This window comes from Sinocyclocheilus rhinocerous, unplaced genomic scaffold, assembly GCF_001515625.1.
Source record: "Sinocyclocheilus rhinocerous isolate Xijiao unplaced genomic scaffold, SAMN03320098_v1.1 scaffold113, whole genome shotgun sequence".
NCBI lineage: Eukaryota > Metazoa > Chordata > Actinopteri > Cypriniformes > Cyprinidae > Sinocyclocheilus > Sinocyclocheilus rhinocerous.
Genome location: NW_015646846.1, coordinates 2,267,210 through 2,289,667, shown reverse-complemented (window position 1 = coordinate 2,289,667; position 22,458 = coordinate 2,267,210). Strand labels below are relative to the sequence as shown.

The 22,458-nt window shown below is 36.8% G+C and overlaps 1 protein-coding gene across 1 annotated transcript; it reads right to left on the bottom strand.

Annotated features, from left to right (window-relative positions):
• Positions 1-817: 817 nt before the first annotated feature.
• On the bottom strand, positions 818-22,248 carry LOC107708158 (protein phosphatase 1H-like). The gene is made up of 10 exons (XM_016512323.1): positions 21,756-22,248; positions 10,758-10,875; positions 6,012-6,338; positions 5,059-5,171; positions 4,271-4,355; positions 4,012-4,130; positions 3,827-3,890; positions 3,389-3,496; positions 3,022-3,173; positions 818-2,004 (listed from the first exon to the last, which is right to left on the bottom strand). Exons 1-10 carry the CDS (start codon positions 22,010-22,012, stop codon positions 1,857-1,859), a joined length of 1,491 nt encoding a protein of 496 aa, XP_016367809.1. The 5' UTR covers positions 22,013-22,248; the 3' UTR covers positions 818-1,856.
• Between the last annotated feature and the right edge of the window lie 210 nt (positions 22,249-22,458).

Below are 22,458 nucleotides of genomic sequence, written 5' to 3'. Positions count from 1 at the left end.
TTTCTCAAATGAAACGGTAAAATTCTCGCGAAGTGACTCTCACAGCAACTCTGGAGATTAAGTTTTTGTGTTCATGCTAGTGATGTTAGAGACGCAGAGGCCGGAAATCACTGTGAGTGTCATGCGTGCTTCAGTATTTGTGTGGTAAACAAAACCGCGTTTCCGCCATTCATACATACAGAGGCAAGCGGAACATGCAGGATTCATATTTAAACCGTCTTTTTGAATTTTAATATTCACAGATACTAGGAGCCGGTTCAACCAACTGTCGAAGTTTGCCGAGGATTACCGAGGACTCAACAAGAATCTAATGAGCCGTGGCGAAGTTTGCCGAGGGTTACCGAAGATTCTGATGAGTGAGTTGACGATACTGTGCAAGCCTAAGGCGCGTACTAAGCATTGGAGAACATTTTAATTGTATTAAGAGCTAAAGGAATCTGGTCTGAATTTTTTAGGAAAAGGGTAGTATCATCAGCCAATTGGCTGATGATGATGAATCGGACTTTGCATCACTAGTTCATGCCGTGATTGCCGTCATATAGTGAGACGCAGAGCCCGGAAATCACCGCGAGCGTCACACGTGCTTCAGCATTTGTGTAGTAAACAAAACCACATTTTTATGAATGGACTCCGTGATCCCGTCAGCGTTTTCGAAGCACCATAAACCAATAACAAAAGTAACTAATTTCTCATGCACAATAGAGCAAATTAATGTAGCACAAAAAATAACAACATAGCCATTATAAAAAGGATAGATTTATTTAGAATTAGTCACATAATTTGCAAAGAGTAATTCTTTGACGAGTCATCATTTGAAAGGCAGAAATCAATATATATTTACTATATACTTCACAGACACAACACTGACATCAAGTAAAGGAAATAAGGTACATTCAAGGTGTACAAAAAGACATGACTGATGAAACTAATTCCAGGTTTCTCAGTTTCAGGTTTGAATCTAGATGGTTGATGGATTTGAGATTCTTTACTGACATGGTTTCAGACCAAATTAGGTTTTATCTACAGCAAAATAAACAGGTCATTCAGCTACGATGTTCATATCTACAGCAGTTCAAGCAATCAGTTCGGTTGTGAATGGAAAGCCTGGTGCACGTCAGTGACTTACACTGTACTAGATGATTTAGGTTATTTGTGAGCTTAGTTCTACAGAACTATATTTAATACTAGTTCCAGAATATAGACATTTGCATTGCTTCCATGTAAAAGGATGCCTGTTTGAACCCAAAACAGCTGAAATGAACAAAAAAACTCTGCATTCGCAGGAAATGCCCATCGTTTTTTGTTGTTGATTGCATTTTGCTATAGAAAACCTTAAACTCGGTCGACAGAAACATTCTTTGGAGACAGTCAGAGAACAGTTAGGAAATATAATCATCAGTTTAAATTACAGCTCAAATGGATTCTGCTACATATAAAGTGCTTCGGTTTTTATTTCCCTTGCCATCAGGGCTTTGATTTTTTAGCAGTATTGGCTTGTTCCTTTTGCCACACTGAGATTCAGATTCAAACTCGTGTTAAAGAATACTCAAACGTTACGAGCCCTACCGTCCCGTACTGACTTGCAGAGGTGCGTTCGACAAATCGGAAAGGAAATGGAGAGCGAGAGGAATGGCACTTGATGATGTCACCTCACACCTGACATGGGCTTGACGATATTCATGGTATGACTCGGAGGAGAAGTAGGAGGACAAGGGGAAGTTGCATTTAACGTCTCTCGTATCCAAGCCATCTGACTGATTGAAAATGGATTTCTTGGTTTTCCTAGCCCTTTCTCTGGGATGGAGCCAGGGACGCGTGTCCTGGTGTGCTTGTCCAGTGAAGGTGGACCAACCTGGTCATGTCTCCAACTCTGCCCCGGCCAATGGAATGACAAACACGGTGATGTCATCACCTGAGCCAAGTCTCTCATTGGGCAGGCGCCAGCCTCGCTCCTTCAGGACTCCACGTGAGCGCATCAGGAGGTCTTGTGCTGCTGAAGTGTACCTTTAAAAGCATGACAAACATGGTTTCAGCATTTGAGCATTAAAGTAAATAAAAAATGACAACAGAGGGCCTTGGTGACGACAAACTGTACACTGACATCTACTGGTGTAACTACTACAACACACCCGATTCAGCAAATGATCATCCTAACTATGCATAGTTATATATACTTACATTCAAAAGTAAGTCATTTTTTCAAAATTTTTTTTTTAAAAGAAATTAATACTTTTTATCTAGCAAGGATGCATTAAATTGATCAAAAGTGACAGTAAAGACATTTATAATGTTACACAAGATTCCTATTTCATATAAATGAAAATATAAAACACATTTTATATTATTAGATACAATATAATAATATAATGCAATATAATTATGCAATATATATATATATATATATATATATATATTGCATAATTATATTGTATTATATTATTATATTGTATCTAATAATATAAAATGTGTGTGTGTGTGTGTATATATATATATATATATATATATATATATAAACATTTCTGAATAAATAAATATAATTTTATTCATCAAAGAATTCTGGGAAAAAAATGATGGTTTCCACAATAATATTAAGCAGCACAACTGTTTTCAACATTGATAATAATAAATGTTTTTTAGCACAGAACAGCATATTAGAATAATTTCTGAAGGATTGCGTGAAACTGATTCAGCTTTGCCATCACTTAAATTACATTTTAAAATGTTAAATATTAAAATATTATAACAAAATATTAAATATGACAATAATATTTCACAATATTACTGTTTTTACTGTATTATGGATCAAATTAAAGCTGTATTGACAAGCATGAGAGACTTTAAAGACAAAAAAAATCTACCAACCTTTTGAACTGTAGTGTAGTTACATTTTATTATTTGCATTTACAATATTTTTGTGAATGTGTGGGGGAAATGTGTGCTGTCCATTATGGCGAATTGAACTGATCTCCAGGAGATCTACCTGTGATCAGGTCAGTTACGATGGAAAGATCTAGCGCTTACCTCATGGGATCATTGGGCTCACGACCAGACAAGAAAGTCGATACTGCATCGGCAACATCTCTGTCAGCTGTAACATCCCATAGTCCATCACTACCCATGATCAGGACATCATCAGACCCATGTTTGTGCTCAGAGATGTTGTACACCTTGACCTAGATATGAGAATGATAGTATATTATTTTGATGCTGTTATGCTTCATATACCATATATTTTTTATTTACACAAAAACAGGTTTGAAATAACATGAAACATTTTGGGTGAACTGGCCATTTAAATCAAGAAGTGACTCAATAACTAGTAGCTAAACGACTATTTGAATGAGTAAATAAATGACCTTGCATAAAATATATCCAATAATATACTCACTTCTGGGCAGCAGGATAGGAAAGGTTTGATATGAATGTTGGAGTTGTACACTTTCAAGTCGTGATCCCCTAAACCACGCGTTACTCCAATAGTAGCCATGACTCGAGCCTAAGAGCACACAAACACACACACACACAGCTGGAGATTTATGTGCTGTTAGAGCAAAAAGGTTATTTTATATTCATACAAACTTCATCAAACGAGACATTATTCTGGCCTACAACTGGCAGAACATTTTAGCAATTCCAATTTGCAACACCTCACTGCTCCTGCTTTGTAATAAATAGCTGTGAAAACTGCAGAAAAAAAGCTTCAGACGCCTTCATTAGATTATATGTTGGGTCTGTAACAAATGTTACCATTATGCAGCTTTAAATAAAATGCATTTACAGCACCTGGACCTTTTGAAATTAAAAAGAAGCAGAACTATTCGCTTACCTTTTTCCCCTCCCCATAAATCAGCGGGAACTTGAGATCGTCTTCTACAATTGTCTTATATGCCCTGAAATAATAACAGGTAATGGTTATGAATGTAATAAAACCAAAGACTTAAAGTTTTATATACAGTATATGTAAATAAAATAACAATTTATGTTATAAAATTAAGCCTGCTTTAGAATTACCAGCCAGTCATTGTGTGGTCTCTAAAAAGCATCTTCTTGCCGAGTTCACTGTGTTGGATACGTCTGGGGAATTCAATATGTGTAAACTCATTCCCAAGCAGCTCCGGTTTGAGGAAGCCCTAGACAAAAACAGCACAAACACGATGGAAGTGTAACGGTATTGAAGATCTAATAGAAATGGAGCAGACATGATAAATGAATGAACAGGATTTAGAATGAAATGGAAATTATAATAGGACAATCACACCAGATGACGCACCAGGTACTGTAGCCGCTGTCTTTCACTTTCTGGTGTGAATTCATAGGACATTGGGATGACCTCACTGTTTCGGACAATTATGGCTCTGTGGGAAAATAACATTGGAAATTTTACAAGTGTTTCTAAGCCATTTATAAAAGACTGGATGATACTGTAAATAGTAAGTTACATATACTATTTACAGTTCCATACAGTACCTAATGCAATTATTTTCTCATTTATTGATAAAATCCCCTAGATTATCACCATTGCTAACTGTCACAGTCATTGAGTCACTTCTTTGCAAAATTAACATGTTTTGGAACGTACTGCTGCAATAACAGTAAAACAGAAGAAGCATTGTCTCCTTAGAGACATATTAATGGCATCTTTTCATTTCAAGCAACAACAATTTCCTCCATATTTCATTAGACAGAAATTTCAATATTTACTGAGGCAATAATAATACTGTACAATGTCCTTCTATAACAAAAATACATTAAACTTTTATGATTTGCAAGTTCACAGTCTAAAATTGGCATATTGGCAAGATTAGGTTCGGCATTCAACCTCATTTATTTTGTATAATAAGCTTTTTGATGCACATTTCTTTCTTTTATCTAAAATATAAAGACCTCTTAGATTGCTAATATGTGACCCTGGACCACAAAAGCAGTCTTAAGTCGCTGGGTTATATTTGTAGCAATAGCAAAAATACATTGTATGGCTTGACCCTTATGACTGGTTTTGTGGTCCAGGGTCACATATAACATGCACATTTATTCACTGTATCATTTAAGTCCTCCTACCTGCTGTCTCCAGCGTTTGCTACGTAGAGTTTCCCCAACAAGTGAATTGCAATCAGGGCACAACAGCCACCAGAGATGTTGAAAGATTCTTTCTCCTTTTCTATCAGGTCATCCTATAGAGTGGGACACACAGACACAGATTCAGTTTTCTCATCTATTTGCACACATCTGCACAACAGTGCAAAATCACAATATGAATTCTGTGTATAATGCCCAGTCTTAACGTTTAAACATCTGTGCCAACAAATAAAATAATACATTAATCTATCACTGTTCAAATGGACAAATAAATAGACATATTTTGATTTTTTATTCATGTTTAAAATGTATACAATATACAAATAATACAATAATAACTTTAAACTGCATTTTTAAAAACACACAAAAAACATGACTCGCTTTAGAGAGGGGTGTCTTAAAATTCAGTGTGCTTATATTGTGAAAAAAAGAACCCGGTTTTCAAAATTGCGTGTTAACAATTGAAAAAAAACTGTAAGCAAAGCGGCAAAGGGATAAAGAAAAATAGCTGCCAAATGCTTTATAATTATGCATTTTAAATGTTGCACTTAATTATTTGTTGCATCTACCAACATATCATCATGAATTAAATAAATTTAAAAATAATAAATAATTCAATAAATTGTTTTAAATATCCGTCAGTTTAAACAATGATTCATTTTTAAATTTACATTTGTCTTTTTGAATACATTGATCATTTATTTTATTTTTTAATGACACACTTAATGCATTATAGATGTTGCACTTTAAAATTATATATCAATTTATTATTTGTTACATCTAATAACATTTAAACATGAATTAAATAAATGGTTTCAAATTTATTTACATTTGTATTTTTGAATAAACTGATAATTCCTTTTATTTTATTTTTAATTTGCACCCCTAGTCCTTCATAAAGTCCACAGGCGTATCTTATCATTTACAGTTCTCACCATCTGTCTGAAGGCGGTCTCTATGATCCCCATCACCAGGCTCTCCACACTGATGTCTTTCTCCATGTGGAACCGCGGCTCATCCAGGAGCCCATCTTGCTTCTCTCCATCTAAGCAGGCCCCTTTCTTTGCCTCAGCCTGGAAGGGACTCCCATTCTTAGCCAGACAGATAGGTGGAGGACTGTTTTGATTTTCGAGAAGATGGGCCACATCACAAAGCCGATCGCGGATGATACATTGGAGAAGTTTGGATGCCATGAGAGCAGCACCAGAGCCGGCGTGTCCATCAAACACTCCCCAGAAGTGCATGGGAATGCCTGTGGTGTCCTGAAGGGATGAGAAAGGACAAGGTGTGTAATTTCTGCACCATTAGCGGCATGAAACAGAACTGCAATAATTACTTTTTTCCCCTCCTGTACACTGTCATTGTTCAAATAATCAGGTCTTATGCAATTAGGTATATTATATTAAACATTTAATAATAATATAACAAATATAACAACAACAATAATATAAAAAAATCTATATATAATTTAATATAATACACCCACTTGGATAAGTTTGAGACTGGTCTACCTGATTGATTGATTGATCGATCGATTTAATGAAATTATATAAATTATAATATAAGTAAATATATGTAAATGTAAAAAATACATACAATTAATAAATAAAATGACTATAAACGACTATCAAGTAGCTTATTCTAAACGTATGCAATTGGCTGTATTATTTTAAATAATTGATTATTTTAACAATTTATCTAGAATGAATTTATTTATTTATTTTGTGTTTTTGTGTGTGTATAATTGATTATTATTAGTAATGATTTATATAAATATATAAAATATAATATACATAATTTAACACATAAAATATACAATATATATTTATTATAAAGAACGCATGTCACACCTCTGTTCATCAATTTGCACTGGCTACCAGTAGCTGCTTTTATTGTCCTCATTTGTAAGTCGCTTTGGATAAAAGCGTCTGCTAAATGACTAAATAAATATATTTTATAAATATAATATAATGTTATAATATAAAGAAATAATGTAAATTAAAAATATATATACTTTTTTAATTTATCTATTCAGAATTACTTTGGAAAAGATGTGTTTTATTTTTATGCTTTTTAAGATGCTTCATAATGTTTTAGTTACAGTTTCTACCAGTAGGGGCTAATTTGGATCATGCTAACTATCTGAACATTGACCTCTTGCTTCAAACTAACAGAGCAATGTTTCGAATGAGCCACAAAACCACAATGTTTACACTCTTTGGGAGCTCAAACTACCAGTGGCTTACTTATAGCTGTACTTTAGCTGGAATAGGAGAAAGTATTGTAAAAAAAAAAAAAATAATAAAAATAAATAAATAAAATTTAATTCATTTAAAAAAGTATACGCTTCCCCTTTAATAATTTGCCATACCAAAAGGTAGTAGTTTTGAATAAACCAATCACACTAGCAGATTAGTCTGGGACATAGATCAGTTATACAATTTAGAAAATTTTCAACAGAAAACTTTTGACACAATAGACCAATCAATATCAAGTATTTCAGAGAGCAATGTAAGATGGTACAACAACATGTAAAGCCTTTTCAAAACCACAGGGGGGCATCTGGACCCATTCCATAGCTTTTCTAGAAACACTCTCCAATCTCAATTTCCTGTCATTACTTGTTGACGAGATTAACTCAGAGAGCTTACACACTATGTCCTTCGAAAAAGAGTAGGGGTGTAACCCCGGCATCCTGGCCAAATTCGCCCATTGGCCTCTGACCATCATGGCCTCCTAACCATCCCTTATCTGCTGATTGGCTTCATCACTCTGTCTCCTCTCCACCAGTAAAGCTGGTGTATGGTGGGCGTTCTGGCGCAATATGGCTGCCGTCGCATCATCCAGGTGGATGCTGCACACTGGTGGTGGTTGAGGAGATTCCCCCCTTCTATGTAAAGCGCTTTGAGTGCCCAGAAAAGCGCTATATAAATGTAAGGAATTATTACACTCGCTCAGTCATGTCAGATCAACAGCCAGCTGGGAAGGCCGGCAGCATCAGCAAACGGTTGTAGCTGGATCTCTGATTCTAAAAAGCAAGAGGTCCAAGTCAAGTGAATATGTGGCCTTGCTATCCTTTTATCTGCCATTTATTTGTCTGTATATAGACTCTTGCAGACAGGCAGCGCAGCAGATGATAGGATGATGTAATTGATTTAGAGCAGTTGAGAGGGGTATTAAGTGGGGGAGGGCAGTGAAGAGAAGAGAAGTGAGAGGTCAGCGTCCTGGTTAACAAACTCTCGTGAGTAAACACAGCTGGAGATTAACAGTCCATTTCTGATTGTTGGAAACTGCCTACAAATGAGATCTCGTCAATGAACTCAACTGTTTCTTGTACGCATCAATGAGATTAAATAGAGAGCAAATAGCAACCATAAAGCAACATGATAATAAAACTCCTTGGCAACCATCCACAACACCCTAGCAACCATATGGCATCATGCTCAGAACACATTAGCAACACCCTGGCAGCCACCCACATACATTTTCTCCAATTAAATGTCAAAATCTAGTTCTATACCTTTTACGGTCAACAAAACAGAATACAGATCAACCATTGTCTCATTTTTAAAGTATCCTATGCAATTTTACTAATACATTATATGAACATAAGTGAGAGGGCTCTTATTATGCCCTTTTACGAAGTCTTGATTTAGTTTTTTGGGGTGTACTAGAATAGGTTTTCATGCTCAATTGTTCCCAAAACGCAATATTTTTCACATATTTTATATTATTGCAGCACCTCTTTTCCCACTCTGTCTCAAACACCCTGTTTACTTCCTGTTTCGCTGAAGCTCCCACTTCCAAAAAACGAAATGTGCTCTGATTGGTTAGCTGGCCCAGTGCGTTGTGATTGGCGAACCACGTGTTCCGGAAATGTCACGCACAAGTGTGACGCACACGACCTGAAAAGTGAAACCAAAACATTTTGATCGCCATCTGGTGTCTGGCTGCAGCATAGGTCATAAACCCCGCCCTCTCCATGTAAACGAATGGGAAGTGAGCCGAACTAAATAATCAAATTACACAAATACATTTTTCCCAAAGATGGTTTCCATCATTTTAGGTAGTCCTTTTTACAGTCTATGGTCACACCCCTTACCATAACCATGAGTTTCATCCGCTCAGCTGTAAATATTAACAATGGCGTCAATTTTGCCATACTAATTCAGACGCTGACAGTATTTACAAACAAGAGAATCGTGCAGAACCTTTGCAAGCATGGATTTTACAGTAAGTTTCAGACTGGTACAGTATGTTTTTTTTTGGGGGGGGGGTCGCTTAACATGGCGACAATACGCAACTAAAGCAGCTCTTCTTCTTCGTCTTCTCTAGCGCGGCTTGACCAGGCCTCGCACCCTTTTTTGCGTATTCCGTTGGTGGGAATTATTTAAATGAGTGACATTGTGACTTCACAATATCCAGAAAGAAGCGTGTTGTAGTCTGACCGAGCCGTTTGTTGTAGTTCTTCAAAAGTATTTACTGTTAAAGAGAATATCTCTTAGAATGGATTTTAAGCTTTGTAACCTTGCAGATCTTTTTTTCTTATTCTCAAACAGCAACATTACACACTAAAGTTTAAAAAAAGAGAAAACGTATAACTGGACCCCTTTAAGAGAGAGGAATGTAACAGGGAGAATTACATCAGACCACACAATACCAAAGTCTTTGAACAGACGCCAAAATCCTCCTTATTCAATTCGCAATGCAATATTATCTAAGAAGACGTTTTCCCACTTTTGCACTGGATTACATGTGTTATTATGGGATAAGACGGAGCGGACGTAAGGGTCAGACTGCGGATGAGGATCAGAGAGATCAGAGTCATAAGTCCAGGATAGGTGAAAACACTACTAGACCACATCACATGATCAAAACTCTCACACGGAAAAAAAGAAGTTTCACTTCAACATGCTCGCTGAGACACAAAGGCCTTTTGAATGTCAGCTTGTATTGGAAACTTCAGCTTTATTTATATAATTTTAGATCTGCAATTACGCAATGAAGCACACAGTGCTGTTCTATATTTTGATTTAGTTTTGAATAACTATTGAGTTTGGCAAGACAGCTATGAGCAGTGTACTAACCAAGAACCAGAACAAGTTTATTGGTGGATTGGTGCATTTCAGATGAACCACTACCAGCTTTTGTAGGCACCTGCTTTATTTCTGACTTCAAAAGGTAGTCAGTATACTTGCTGAAAGCTATTTTACCTTTCATAATGATCACCAAGGGGTTCGGTTCAGAACTGAATTTTGGTCAATTTCAAGAACTTTATTGTTCTGTAATGTAGTTTCAAAACGGCAGGCTTTCCAATTATATCTGGATTTTCTTTCAATTTAGATTAGATTTCATCAACAGATGCCTGAGCTCAATGGGATCTCCAGGATCAGTGAGTTCAGTGCTCCATCAGCAAGCTAAATCTTTCATAATCTTACCTGAGACAAGTTTTATCCAGTTCAACTGATCCACAACAGTTCCATTAAAAAGTAGATTAGGGATATTTTTATTGATCTGTTTCAGTGGGTTCATAAATATTGATACCAAGAATTGAAGCGCAGTGAAGACCCGCCTCACCATTGATTTCAATGGAGTTTGGCTTTAGCAATATTTTCATGCAAACAGTCTACATCCTGCATTGGTCTTTTTCGGATGCTGTGTCAAAGACTTACAGTACTTACCCCACTGTCCTCCTGTAACATGGAGCTGCGCTGCTGCTTACTACTCATCTTCCTGATATACAGCAGCTCACAGGAAGCCTGGTCTTCATTCAGCATGCTCTTCCCAGCATTTATCACCCTGAAAGAGAGACCAAATCACTTATTTAAAAAAATGGTGAAATATTGAAATAAATATTTTCTATTTGAATATATTTTAAAATGTAATTTATTTCTTGGATGCAAAGCTGAATTTTCAGCATCATTACTCCAGCGTTGAATGTCACACGATCCTTCAGAAATCCTTCTAATATGTTGATTTGCTGCTGATTTGCTCCAGAAATATTTCTTATTATTATCAATGTTGAAAAAAGTTAATATTTTATGCGGAAACCATGATACTTTTTCAGGATTCTTTGATGAATAGAAATTTCAAAACAACAGTATTTATTTTATATATATTATTTTCCATTATACTGAGTTGGAAAGAGTTATCTTTAAACAGTCTAAATAATGCTACTGTATGGAGCTTTAAATTGTCCAGGATTTCTTTTACCACACAAGAGAGGGAAAAGAGTATCCCAGAATGACACAGTAATCTGACCCACCAGGCAGAGCTGGTCTGGCCTAGCAAACCTGATCCATATACGAAAGCATACAGTGAGAGATTAATAGAGTTTATACTAGAGTGTAAAAGAACAAATGATGTCAGAGGGTTCATGATCAGTGCTACACTGCAATTCTGCACAGTATAGTCTCATAAATTGTAGTATAAAAAAGTGTATGTTCTGTAATGATAAGAAAAACATGTAAAGTTTGCCTCAGCTGCAAGCATGAAAAAAAATTATGGTTTCACATAGAGACCAGGTAATGTATGATGCAGTGAGCGACACAATGACCTTTGCTGTTTGCCGCAACCATGCATCAAAAATAAACAGCTAAACAATTCTATTGTCATAGGGACACAATTTATAGTTTTATAGTTTATGATATCTATGTACTAGCAGGTTCTGTGTTCTATCAGTAATTTGTATAACTATTTACACACACAAAAAAAGCCCTTTTCCCTCTTTGCAGGTGCAACTAATTGTGTTCACCTAAAACAATAACTTTCAGATATGACACCTATTATGCAGCTGAATAACATTTCTAGTATGACGGCAGTCTAACATGAAGAGAAGCCATTATTTCCCAAATCTGGATTATAAAAAGCTATTCTCTTCCTAATCTGCTGAGAGCAGTAAGATGCTTCAGAGGCCACAGCCATGACCCAGCAGACCTGACCAGATATTTAGAAATGTTAGGGCTCAAACTTCAAAAGTTTGTGACTATTACTCAATATTTCTTCTACAAATGGTTCACTAAGCAGTTCAAAAGTCCAGACTGATTATTTAAGCTCTGACCATGGAAAATAATCAAAAGCGTTATCAGAAAGCAGGCCAGTTTTGGGTATACAACAGTACTTGTATCAAATAAGTCGACACATCATCTAAATTAAAAATGTAAATGATTTTTAAACAATATAGCCACAATCAGCATAATTGTAATGTATAAACATTAATTTTTTGTAAAGCTGCTTTGAAACACTTTATCGTGAAAAGTGCTTTACAAATAAATGTGAACTGAATTATGCTACACATTTGTATACATGCTTTATGCTGTGGTTTAACGATTAGATTCAGCTGACAAAGTCCCATTACAAGCTCCTCTCAAAAGAGGAAGTCTCTCCTTGCAGCAAGTTCCTCCTTCTGAAGTCACTTTACTTCTGCCACATTAGGTTTCAAAACAGTACAATTTCTTTAAATGTGTTTAAATCAAGTGAAGCACAACCGTACATGTACTGTAAAGGAAGCAGAACTAAAGTCATTGTCTGTGGAAAATACAGAGTAGAGCAATGAGGTAAAGTCACAAAACTGAACCCTTTATTAGCAAGGCCCCAGTTACCCCAGTTGCGTTCTTACGGACCAAAAATTCACAAATTAAGCATTAGCGTTAGTTCTGGCAGGGCACGTGAGTCAAGCTTGCATCAGCTGATTCTCAGCTGATCACATCTACCTATAGGAATACGACACCTATCGCGGCATTCCTATATAAGCTCTATTCAGTATTATTCAGCAGCTTTTCAGCTTGCTCAGGAGCAAATTACCCTCCTCCATCCCCAGCTCCTCCTTTCGCCACAGTCAGGACTTGGCTTTCTGATATTCCTTGCTAATCAGACTCCTTTATCTTGAATAAAGTGTTACACTTAAATATCATTAAGTACATTAATGATATCTGCCTTGTTCTGTTCTGTTAACCCTAGGGGGGTTATTATTGCTGCTCTCCCTGCTCATTCAAGACAGGCTGCATGGATGGGCAGGGAGTTTTTTGCCCAGAACAGAACCATACCGCCAAACCAAACTTTATGCTAAGTATCTATCATTTTGACGATAGTGGTCCTGACAGAACTAGAATTTCTCGGGTGACTTTGGTTAACTGACAATGGTTTTCTTTCTTGAGAAGAGCAGTCAGTATTTCTCATGCTAAGACCGTAGTGCTTTTCTGAAGGATCCCCATTACTTACATTAAAAAAATAGGGGCTAAAGTTTTTTTTAACGAAGTTCTTGATAATTTCAGCATGATGTTAAGTTTGTGTAGCACACATTTAGTGCAAATTTATTTATGAACCTGTCACAAACAAAAAACAAAAAAATCATGGTTTGGAAACAAAATTAGTTGTATATTGCAAAAAAAAAAACATTTTGAAATATTTCTTAGAAACATAAGAAATTTTTTTTTTTACTGAGTGATTAATTACATGGCATTTAAAAAAAAAACAAAGCTGGTATGGTGTGTAAATTCCAAATGAGAACAATATCATGATTCACATCATTGATCTGACACTCTCAGAAGAGTTTCAATAATGCAATGCATCTTCAGGCATATATACCACATATGTAAACATAATGTCTTAATTTAAAGACATTCAAAAGTCAATTTTATCAGTCCTAGATTTATAAAATGTACCCTGAGTTATCATAATCTATGTCACACAGGAAATGTGTGCTCACAACTATCCTTCCTCGTGCGATAAAAGCGGCTGTAGAGTAGTATCCTTAATCAAAACCAATAACTACTTTCAGTGACTTTTTAAAAGAAAATTACTATGTGCATTATATAATTGTGTATAGTTTTAATAATCACATTGCTGTGAGCTCAGGAGAGGGATGCAGCTTTAATATAATTCGAAAAACCTGATGAGCAATTCTTCACCTCCACCCACTGTGTTTAAGAATAGAGAATAAATGAAAACCTTTTTATGGCACTGTGTATCTTGAATTGTGCCTGCTGACTTAGTTGTCAAGTAGATTAAAAAGCAAAGGAATAAAAGAGTATTCCATTATTTGGCTGATTAATATTGTTTGCACTGACCCATCCTTCAATAGCCACACAGAAATGTGCCACACAAACTGTTCAGGTCAAACTTAAATGATTTTTGAAGGGATTCTTTAATACAAAAAAGTGAATGTTTTCAAAATTGACTAGGTTTTACCATACAAATTAGACAATGCACAGTGTCAGCATGCTAATTAAAGCACTGTTGCTAAAGATATCAAAACTGAAACATGAAAGGGAAAAAATTTATATAAACTAGTCTAACTCACTAATTGACTAGTTGTTGGGTGACTGAATGACTAGTATTGACCCATCCCCACAGAGAACCAGAGACTGTAATTTACTTGCAGTCATACATTTATTGACAGGAACTCATCTATTGTGGCGTGGGTGCTCGCTGGATCTGTTTAACTTTGCCAACTTGGCAACACCATGTTCATAGAAAACCAATCTCCTTGAGCCACAGTGGATGACTCAGCAATATCTTATAAAGAATAAGTGTGTGTGTGTGTGTGTGATTAAGAGTAAAAAACAGGAGTTGAGCAATCTGAGGTGTCTGCAATGCTGCCCTTTAATCTGAAGCCCACAATTTGTCTTTAAAGTCCCCATGAAATCAAAATGAAAGTTTTTTTGGGTGTTAGTATCAATATGTTAGTCTTAAGGTTATCTTAAGTCTTAAGGCAGTGTGCTCCAAAACAGTGACAAAATTCGCATTTAGAAGATATAAGCATTCAAAGGTAATTTACCTGCAGTCATACATTTATTGACACTCACTCATCTATTGTGGCGTGGGTGCTCGCTGGATCTGTTTAACTTTGCCAACTTGGCAACACCATGTTCATAGAAAACCAATCTCCTTGAGCCACAGTGGATGACTCAGCAATATCTTATAAAGAATAAGTGTGTGTGTGTGTGTGTGTGATTAAGAGTAAAAAACAGGAGTTGAGGAATCTGAGGTGTCTACAATGCTGCCCTTTAATCTGAAGCCCACAATTTGTCTTTAAAGTCCCCATGAAATCAAAATGAAAGTTTTTTTGGGTGTTAGTATCAATATGTTAGTCTTAAGGTTATCTATAAGGCAGTGTGCTCCAAAACGGTGACAAAATTCGCAATTAGAAGATATAAGCATTCAAAGGTTGCAGTTCGTCACTTCCGCCAAAACGGCTCAACGATTTTATTTTTTTTTTTGACGTCACATCGTACTTCAGCTTCTCGTCAAACTTTCTGTCCAATCAAATGCTCTCTAGAATCCGAAGCGCCCGCCCCCTACACTATAGACGCTGAAGCCTTGGCTGAAATCGGTCACTTGTCCACAGAATTAGTATTTTCTGTACAGTGAATGGCACGTAGTGCTCTATATAGGGGACAGAGATCGATTCAAACAGTGTAAATATGCTTTCCACTGAGGAAAAAAGGAAGTCTGGTTTCGCGCTGTGTCACGCTAAGCACCGCACCGCGCACACACTCTGCTCCGGTCCAGAGACACGATAGCACGGAGCGGATCACATGCGCGAGTCGGCACAGACACAAAATGTATTGGAGCTATTTGAATTCTACACAGAATGTTATATTTTATAGCAATATGGATGAGATTGTGGCTGGCATACCCTGTCAAATGCGGCTTTACGGAGCTCAATGGCTCTGAACGGCTCTAGCCCAAGCTGTGATATAAACGAACGCTATTGGCTATTTTAAAAAGGGGCGGGGCTGCTTGATATGTCCCGCCCTGTCTTCCTGTTTCAGTTAAAATGACGTCAACACAGAGTAATGCTGCGTGTTTCTAAGCATTTCAGGGGACCTTTAAAGGTGCAGTAAGTTATTTCTGAGAAATGCTGTTGAAAGTGGATCGGACTGTGCATCAAAACACACTTCTAACCAATCACCAGTAAGGGGCATGTCCACTCATGATAGGGGAGTTGCCTGTGCTGCATAGCATGTTTGTGAATTTGGGGGCAGTTAAGATAGAGGTGTGATCATTTTGGGTAGGGGTGTGTTTGTTTTGTGATTTCAAATATCAACAGCGTTTCTCAAAAATCACTTACTGCGCCTTTAAGATTCTGTCAGAATTTAAAGGGATGGTTTGCTCTCATATACAAACCTGTATGAATTTCTTTCTTTTCAGGAACTAAAAAAGGACAAATTTGTAAGAAATGTTGCTGTCTGCAATTACAATGAAACTTCAAAAAAACTGCAATAGCACTATAAAGGTATTATAAAATATTATTGTGTGCTGTAGTCTTATGAAGCCTCACAATAGCATGTGTGAGAGAAACAGACATTTAAATAATTATTCACTGGAAATAGTCCTTATTTGGACTATTTTGAATCCAAAGAATCAGTTGATTCAGTTTACAAAACCATTTTGAATTATTAATTTATGAATCGACTCCCTGATTCAGTGATATCTGGTTAACATTATCAATAGACTACAGTCAGTATGGCGCCATATTTAAATTTTTGACAGGAATGAAAACGAGGCTGTGAGTGATAGAACTCCAGTGCATTCAATGGATTGTACTGTTATTTTTATGCCTTTCTGAGAAAGCTTTCAGCAGAAAAATACTCCATAAACTGTTTTGAAAGTTGTGAGTTGTTAAAATTACATGATCTAGGCCCTTTGTATAGTGCGTGCCATTGTAAAAACTGCCTCACAGCCATGCTTTCATCCATATTAAATTCAACAAGGCATCTAACCTGATTAAAGTCTATGAAGATTGTATTCTGGAGTCTTTGGTCTGTCTTCAAAACATATCACACAAGATATATAGAACACTTCCAAGATACTTTTATGGTGCTTTTGCATATTCTGGAAGCTTTAGTTCTCAATTAATTGGAATTGCATGGAAAACAGCAAGTATACAGTCTTCTTGTGTTTTTCTAGTTGCATATTTTATTCTGAAATACATCACATTAGAACTAAAAGTGACTGTGAAGACTGTTTCATGTTGACTTGAACTTGCTGCTCAAAATGATCACAATCAATGTGAGCTAAAACCTTTTGTTTATAAGTTTACCTTTGTTTGCTAGCGTGTGTATGTGAGCACATGCTAAAGCTACCAGCTACAAAGTCTGTTTGTTTCGACACTTGAGAGAATGCACTCAGTTTCAATTGCTGTCATCACACGCCCTCAAACAAAGTTCTCCTCTTGTACTGTGGTTAATAATAGATTAAATAACCAGAGGCTAACCAGGCTTATTTCAGTATCAGGGTCTGTTCTCACCCAGTCTCTCTTTCTTCAGCTAGCTCTTCCTCACACTGGGCTCAGAGAGTGACTGTGAAGACTGTTTCATGTTGACTTGAACTTGCTGCTCAAAATGATCACAATCAATGTGAGCTAAAACCTTTTGTTTATAAGTTTACCTTTGTTTGCTAGCGTGTGTATGTGAGCACATGCTAAATCTACCAGCGACAAAGTCTGTTTGTTTCGACACTTGAGAGAATGCACTCAGTTTCAATTGCTGTCATCACACGCCCTCAAACAAAGTTCTCCTCTTGTACTGTGGTTAATAATAGATGAAATAACCAGAGGCTAACCAGGCTTATTTCAGTATCAGGGTCTGTTCTCACCCAGTCTCTCTTTCTTCAGATAGCTCTTCCTCACACTGGGCTCAGAGAAGGTCTATGTCACATAAATATTACAATTTTCCCAAACAACCTAACATTATATTCATTAATTTGATGGTATGACTCAAAGACTGCTTCATCATCCTGGCTTTGATCTTGGCCACTGTTTGCAAGTATGGCCTTGATCTTCACTCAACAGAACACACCTGATGAAAGTCAGGGTTCCTATCCCTTTTGACCATGACTTTTCCTGTTGCCTGTATTTACTGCATTAAAAAAAAAGTTGTTTTATAAAAAAAGTTTTCTTCTGAGATTACAACTTGAGTCCTTTATCACCCATTATTCACCTGTATCAATGTGACATTACTGAAATATTTTTGCTCATATCTGAAATAGTTATTTTTAATTATTAATATTTAATATTACTTTGTAATATTTACATTTTTTATTGAAAAATATTATGTTGTTAAAGAGACTAAAATAAATAAAAAACTCTAAATCTAAAATGTATTATAAAATCTTATTAAGTAATTATTATATTAAGTAGATACTTACTATATAGCAAACATAAACATACGTTTGCTATATGCACTATAGGTAACATTCACAATCAATTATTTTGATCAACACCAGTTTGCTTCCACCTAAATTTTCTTCTTCTTATTATTATTATTTTAATTCCCCAACTAGGAAAGTCATAAGTCCTACGATTTCGTTTGGAAATGACACCATTAGGTTCACTTTACTCCTAAATACCATAATTTGGACATGACTTGAATGCACCAATAATATAGGGCTTTAGCGCCCTAGTGCATCACTGGAACCCGGGACAATGTTCCCAGTAATGCACAATGACTAAAGAAATTCCCATTCATTTTTAAGATTTTTAAAGACTCTAGTAGGCCAGGAAATCAGGCATTTGCAGGTTTTTAAAACTGTATGTTGTCTCAGCTGCACAGGCAGTGGGAATGTACTGTACTGTGGTATATTGTACATCCTGTACTGTGGTAAAGATACATTCAACGAGTGCTACAGTATCCTACGTATAAACGATGCGTATGACCTGACGTGCACCATTTTCATGTTTAAAATTTAATGATTAGTTCAGTAAACTGTAAGCTACGTCATCAGTGCAGGTATAACGCATTCCAGCGAAAACGGACTCTAGAGCGCTTGGAGGAGGAGGAGGAGGATGATGATGATGATGATGATGAGCCTTTGCCCTTGGTTAGGCGTGACATAACCTTCCTCGCCAATGACGTCACTCCAACCGTATCGTTTTTAACCAACAATTCATTTATTATGCGCATCTAAGACAAAAATACACGACTCACTCGGCGTAACCCGTTCGCCAGGGCAGCCTGCTGTCTCTTTATCTATTCCTTCTCTTTCTAGCGTGTACTTATTTGAACAATGTCTAAAAACTTGGTATTACAAGCACTTCCTGTATCTGTTTGCCTCTTTTAAGAAGAATCGCTTTATGTATCCCCCAATTGTAAGTCGCTTTGGATAAAAGCGTCTGCTAAATGTCTAAATGTAAATGTAAATATATAACTCACAGTGGAAGTGGCTGTTTACTGGGTGAGTAAATGACAGATTTTATTTATTTAAAGGGATAGTTTAGTGAACTATCCTTTTAAGACAGAATACAGGATACACTCTCTGTTGTTATAATAATAACAGGCTATAAAACTTAGGTTTAAAGCTTTAAATTGTGTAAAAGTTGAAAATTAGCCAGCTGGCTAACACACATTTACATTTACAGAAATGTTGATTAATGTGTGTTATCCCTATAAATAAAGAAAAATAAAAAAAAGAAAAGTATGTGTGATAATAAAGGAAATGTGTACTTTTGTAAGGGACTGGATTTAAGATTTTAATTTATGACAATACCAACAGGCTAAATAAATGACAGACAGGTAGATAGATAAATAGACATATGGATGGATGGATGGATGGATGGATAGATAGATATAAAATACAAATAAAAAAATGAAAGGCCTACAATGAAAGCAGCTTTTTTCAGGGTGAGTAAACAATGACACACACACACACATATATATATTTATTTATTTAAATTTTTTTTAGTGAACTGTACTTTTAAGCAAAATACAGGATACACTCCCTTGGATGTGGATATCAAATGTGACACATTAGCATGTGATTTTGCATCATTAAAACATCTTTGTAGTCAAATGTGTCTTTGACAAGCTCTCTGGGAGTCCAGTGTTTCCCATGAGATGCCTTGAAGTGAAATGACGCACTAATAACTATATTTGAAAACCTGTGGCTTTGTTTTCTCAGTGACGCAGTCCGAGACAAGAGAAATATGCTAAATCAAAGATGCTTTCAGATGTTCGCTATTCTCTCAGAACCTTGATGTGCTTCTTCTGAAGGATTCTCTCTGCTCTTCTCTATCTTCTGAGACCATGAAGCATCCATGTCTCAGACATACAGCCTGTCCTGTTGTTTAATGTGGCACTGGTAAACATTTCAAATACCATGTCTGATACTTTCATCATCAAAGTATGTCAAGGTTTGCCACACTGGTTCTCTTTCATTTCAGACTCGAAGCTTGATAGAGGCTAAACCGTACTGTGTCATAAACCACGGGCTTCCTGCCTGCATGCAGCCTCTAGATCTCGATTCTAGATCAAGATTTTAATTTATGACAATAATAACAGGCTAAATAGATATTTTGATTTTTTTGCACCCTCAGATTCCAGATTTTCAAATAGTTATCTCAGCCAAATATTGTCCCATCCTAACAAACCATGCATAAATGGAAAGATTATTTATTCAGCTTTCAGATGATGTATAAATCTTATGACCTTATGACTGGTTTTGTGGTCCATGGTCACATATTCTCTAGTATATAATAATAATTATTATTATTTTCTCTCTCCATCCATTCTCTCCATCCGAGTTCTCTCGGTTTCTCTTAACACACAAATGAAGCAGCTACTTGAAAACAATGATCTTTGAGTGTTATCATCATTATTATCATTGCATTGATTGCCCATAAGAGTAATTTACATTTAGTTGCCAAGCAGGCATCTTAATTCAGGCTGACTATGCCGAGAGCGGCTCAACCAGCTCTTCATAGTCATAGCACATACACTTATGTATATCTGTGTTCATTCATCACATTAGTTTGGGCCCAGTAAGTGCTGCATAGGATGCAAAATGAATGTGGACATTGAAGGAATAGTTCACATAAACACAAAGATTCTTTTTCAATTTTATCATCACACAAAGTGCTTTTACAAAACTTCAGAAGACTTACTAGTCTTACTCATGCAATATATTACACTACTTTTATGGTGTTGTTTGATAGTTTTGTGCTTTATAAGATATCTAGCTCTTAAACTAGGTCAGGGGTGTCAAACTCAATTCCTGAAGTGCAGAGTTTTGTTCCAACCCTGTACCAACACACACACCATGTAGTTTTCAAATAAGCCTGAAGGGCTTGATTAGTTGTATCAGGTGTGTTTAATTAGGGTTGAACCTAAACTATGGCTGCATCCGAAAACTTAAACAGCTGACTTGCTGCCGTATGAGGCAATGACTTTGCAGGCAGCGTTTTTGCACAAAGGCACCTCATGAAACTGATTTCGGACAGGCTTCTGAGGCAGAGTAACGGTTTAATGATCTACAGCAAAATATAGAGAGCTTTGGTGATAACCAAGTGTATATTTCATTACTGCAATATTAATTTCTCGCTAGAAATGACATCAAAAGTGGAAAACGTTGATCAAAAACGTACATTTACACACAAACTGACCACCGACCGCAACTTTCAGACGCCATCTTTATTTTTTAGCTTAACTGTCACAGAATGGAACGCACAGGATTGTGGGATATCAAAGGTAGCGAAGGATACATCTATGCTGCCTTCAAAAATCGGCCAGTTGAAGGCATCTCAGAAGACAGGAACTGAAGCTAACATTGAATTCAGACGTGCCTTGATGCTTGGTTAGGCGTGACATAACCTTCCTCGCCAATGACGTCACTCCAACCGTATCGTTTTTAACCAACAATTCATTTATTATGCGCATCTAAGACAAAAATACACGACTCACTCGGCGTAACCCGTTCGCCAGGGCAGCCTGCTGTCTCTCTTGAGCGTGATGACCGGTCTGGACGCATGCTCGGTGGAGTACTGCAGCAGCTCCGGTGTCAGGTCCAGAAATTCGGGTCGGCTGTAGGGGAAGCGCGGCGGCAGCCCGTCCGTGCCGCCGTTCTGCGCGGATCCGTGCTGCTGCGGATGATGGTGGTGGCCGTGCGGTATAATTCCGCCCACCAGCGAGGACATGGCATTTTTAACTTTGCTTATCATCGCAATAAAATATGTGACATCAGCGGCGCGCGAGCAACGGTAATCTTAACGATATAACGCTATACGAGCCACGCGGCAAAAACAAAACGCACAAAAGCGTACAGCAGTTCAGTCGCGATGCAGGAAGCGATTGACCCCATGTGACGATTTGACAGAGAGTGCTTTCCTCATCGAAAAAAATCCTCTCCCTGCAGAGTGTGTATCATCACCAGAGTGGCTTATATCCGCCTATAGCACGGAAGATGTGAGTGCTGTATACTAGAGCACTCTCAGCCGACCAGCCAGTGAACGTAAACTGCGGCCACAGAATTATACGACGACTTTCAGGGGGGCCGACTATTTTTTATTTTAAGAACCAAAAATGGTTCTTCTATGGCATCGCTTGAAGAACCTTTTGAAGCACCTTTATTTTTAAGAGTGTAGCTTGGAATGTGTCCTCTGAAGGC

What these genes read in the sequence shown, in the direction of transcription:
- LOC107708158 (XM_016512323.1), bottom strand. Translation starts at nt 22,012, where the DNA reads ATGATAAGCAAAGTTAAAAATGCCATGTCCTCGCTGGTGGGCGGAATT. An exon ending in TGTTACAGGAGGACAGTGGG is followed by an intron (nt 6,339 to 10,757) that starts GTAAGTACTGTA and finishes TCATCCCTTCAG; the next exon opens with GACACCACAGGCATTCCCAT. An exon ending in GACAGCGGCTACAGTACCTG is followed by an intron (nt 4,131 to 4,270) that starts GTGCGTCATCTG and finishes GTTTTTGTCTAG; the next exon opens with GGCTTCCTCAAACCGGAGCT.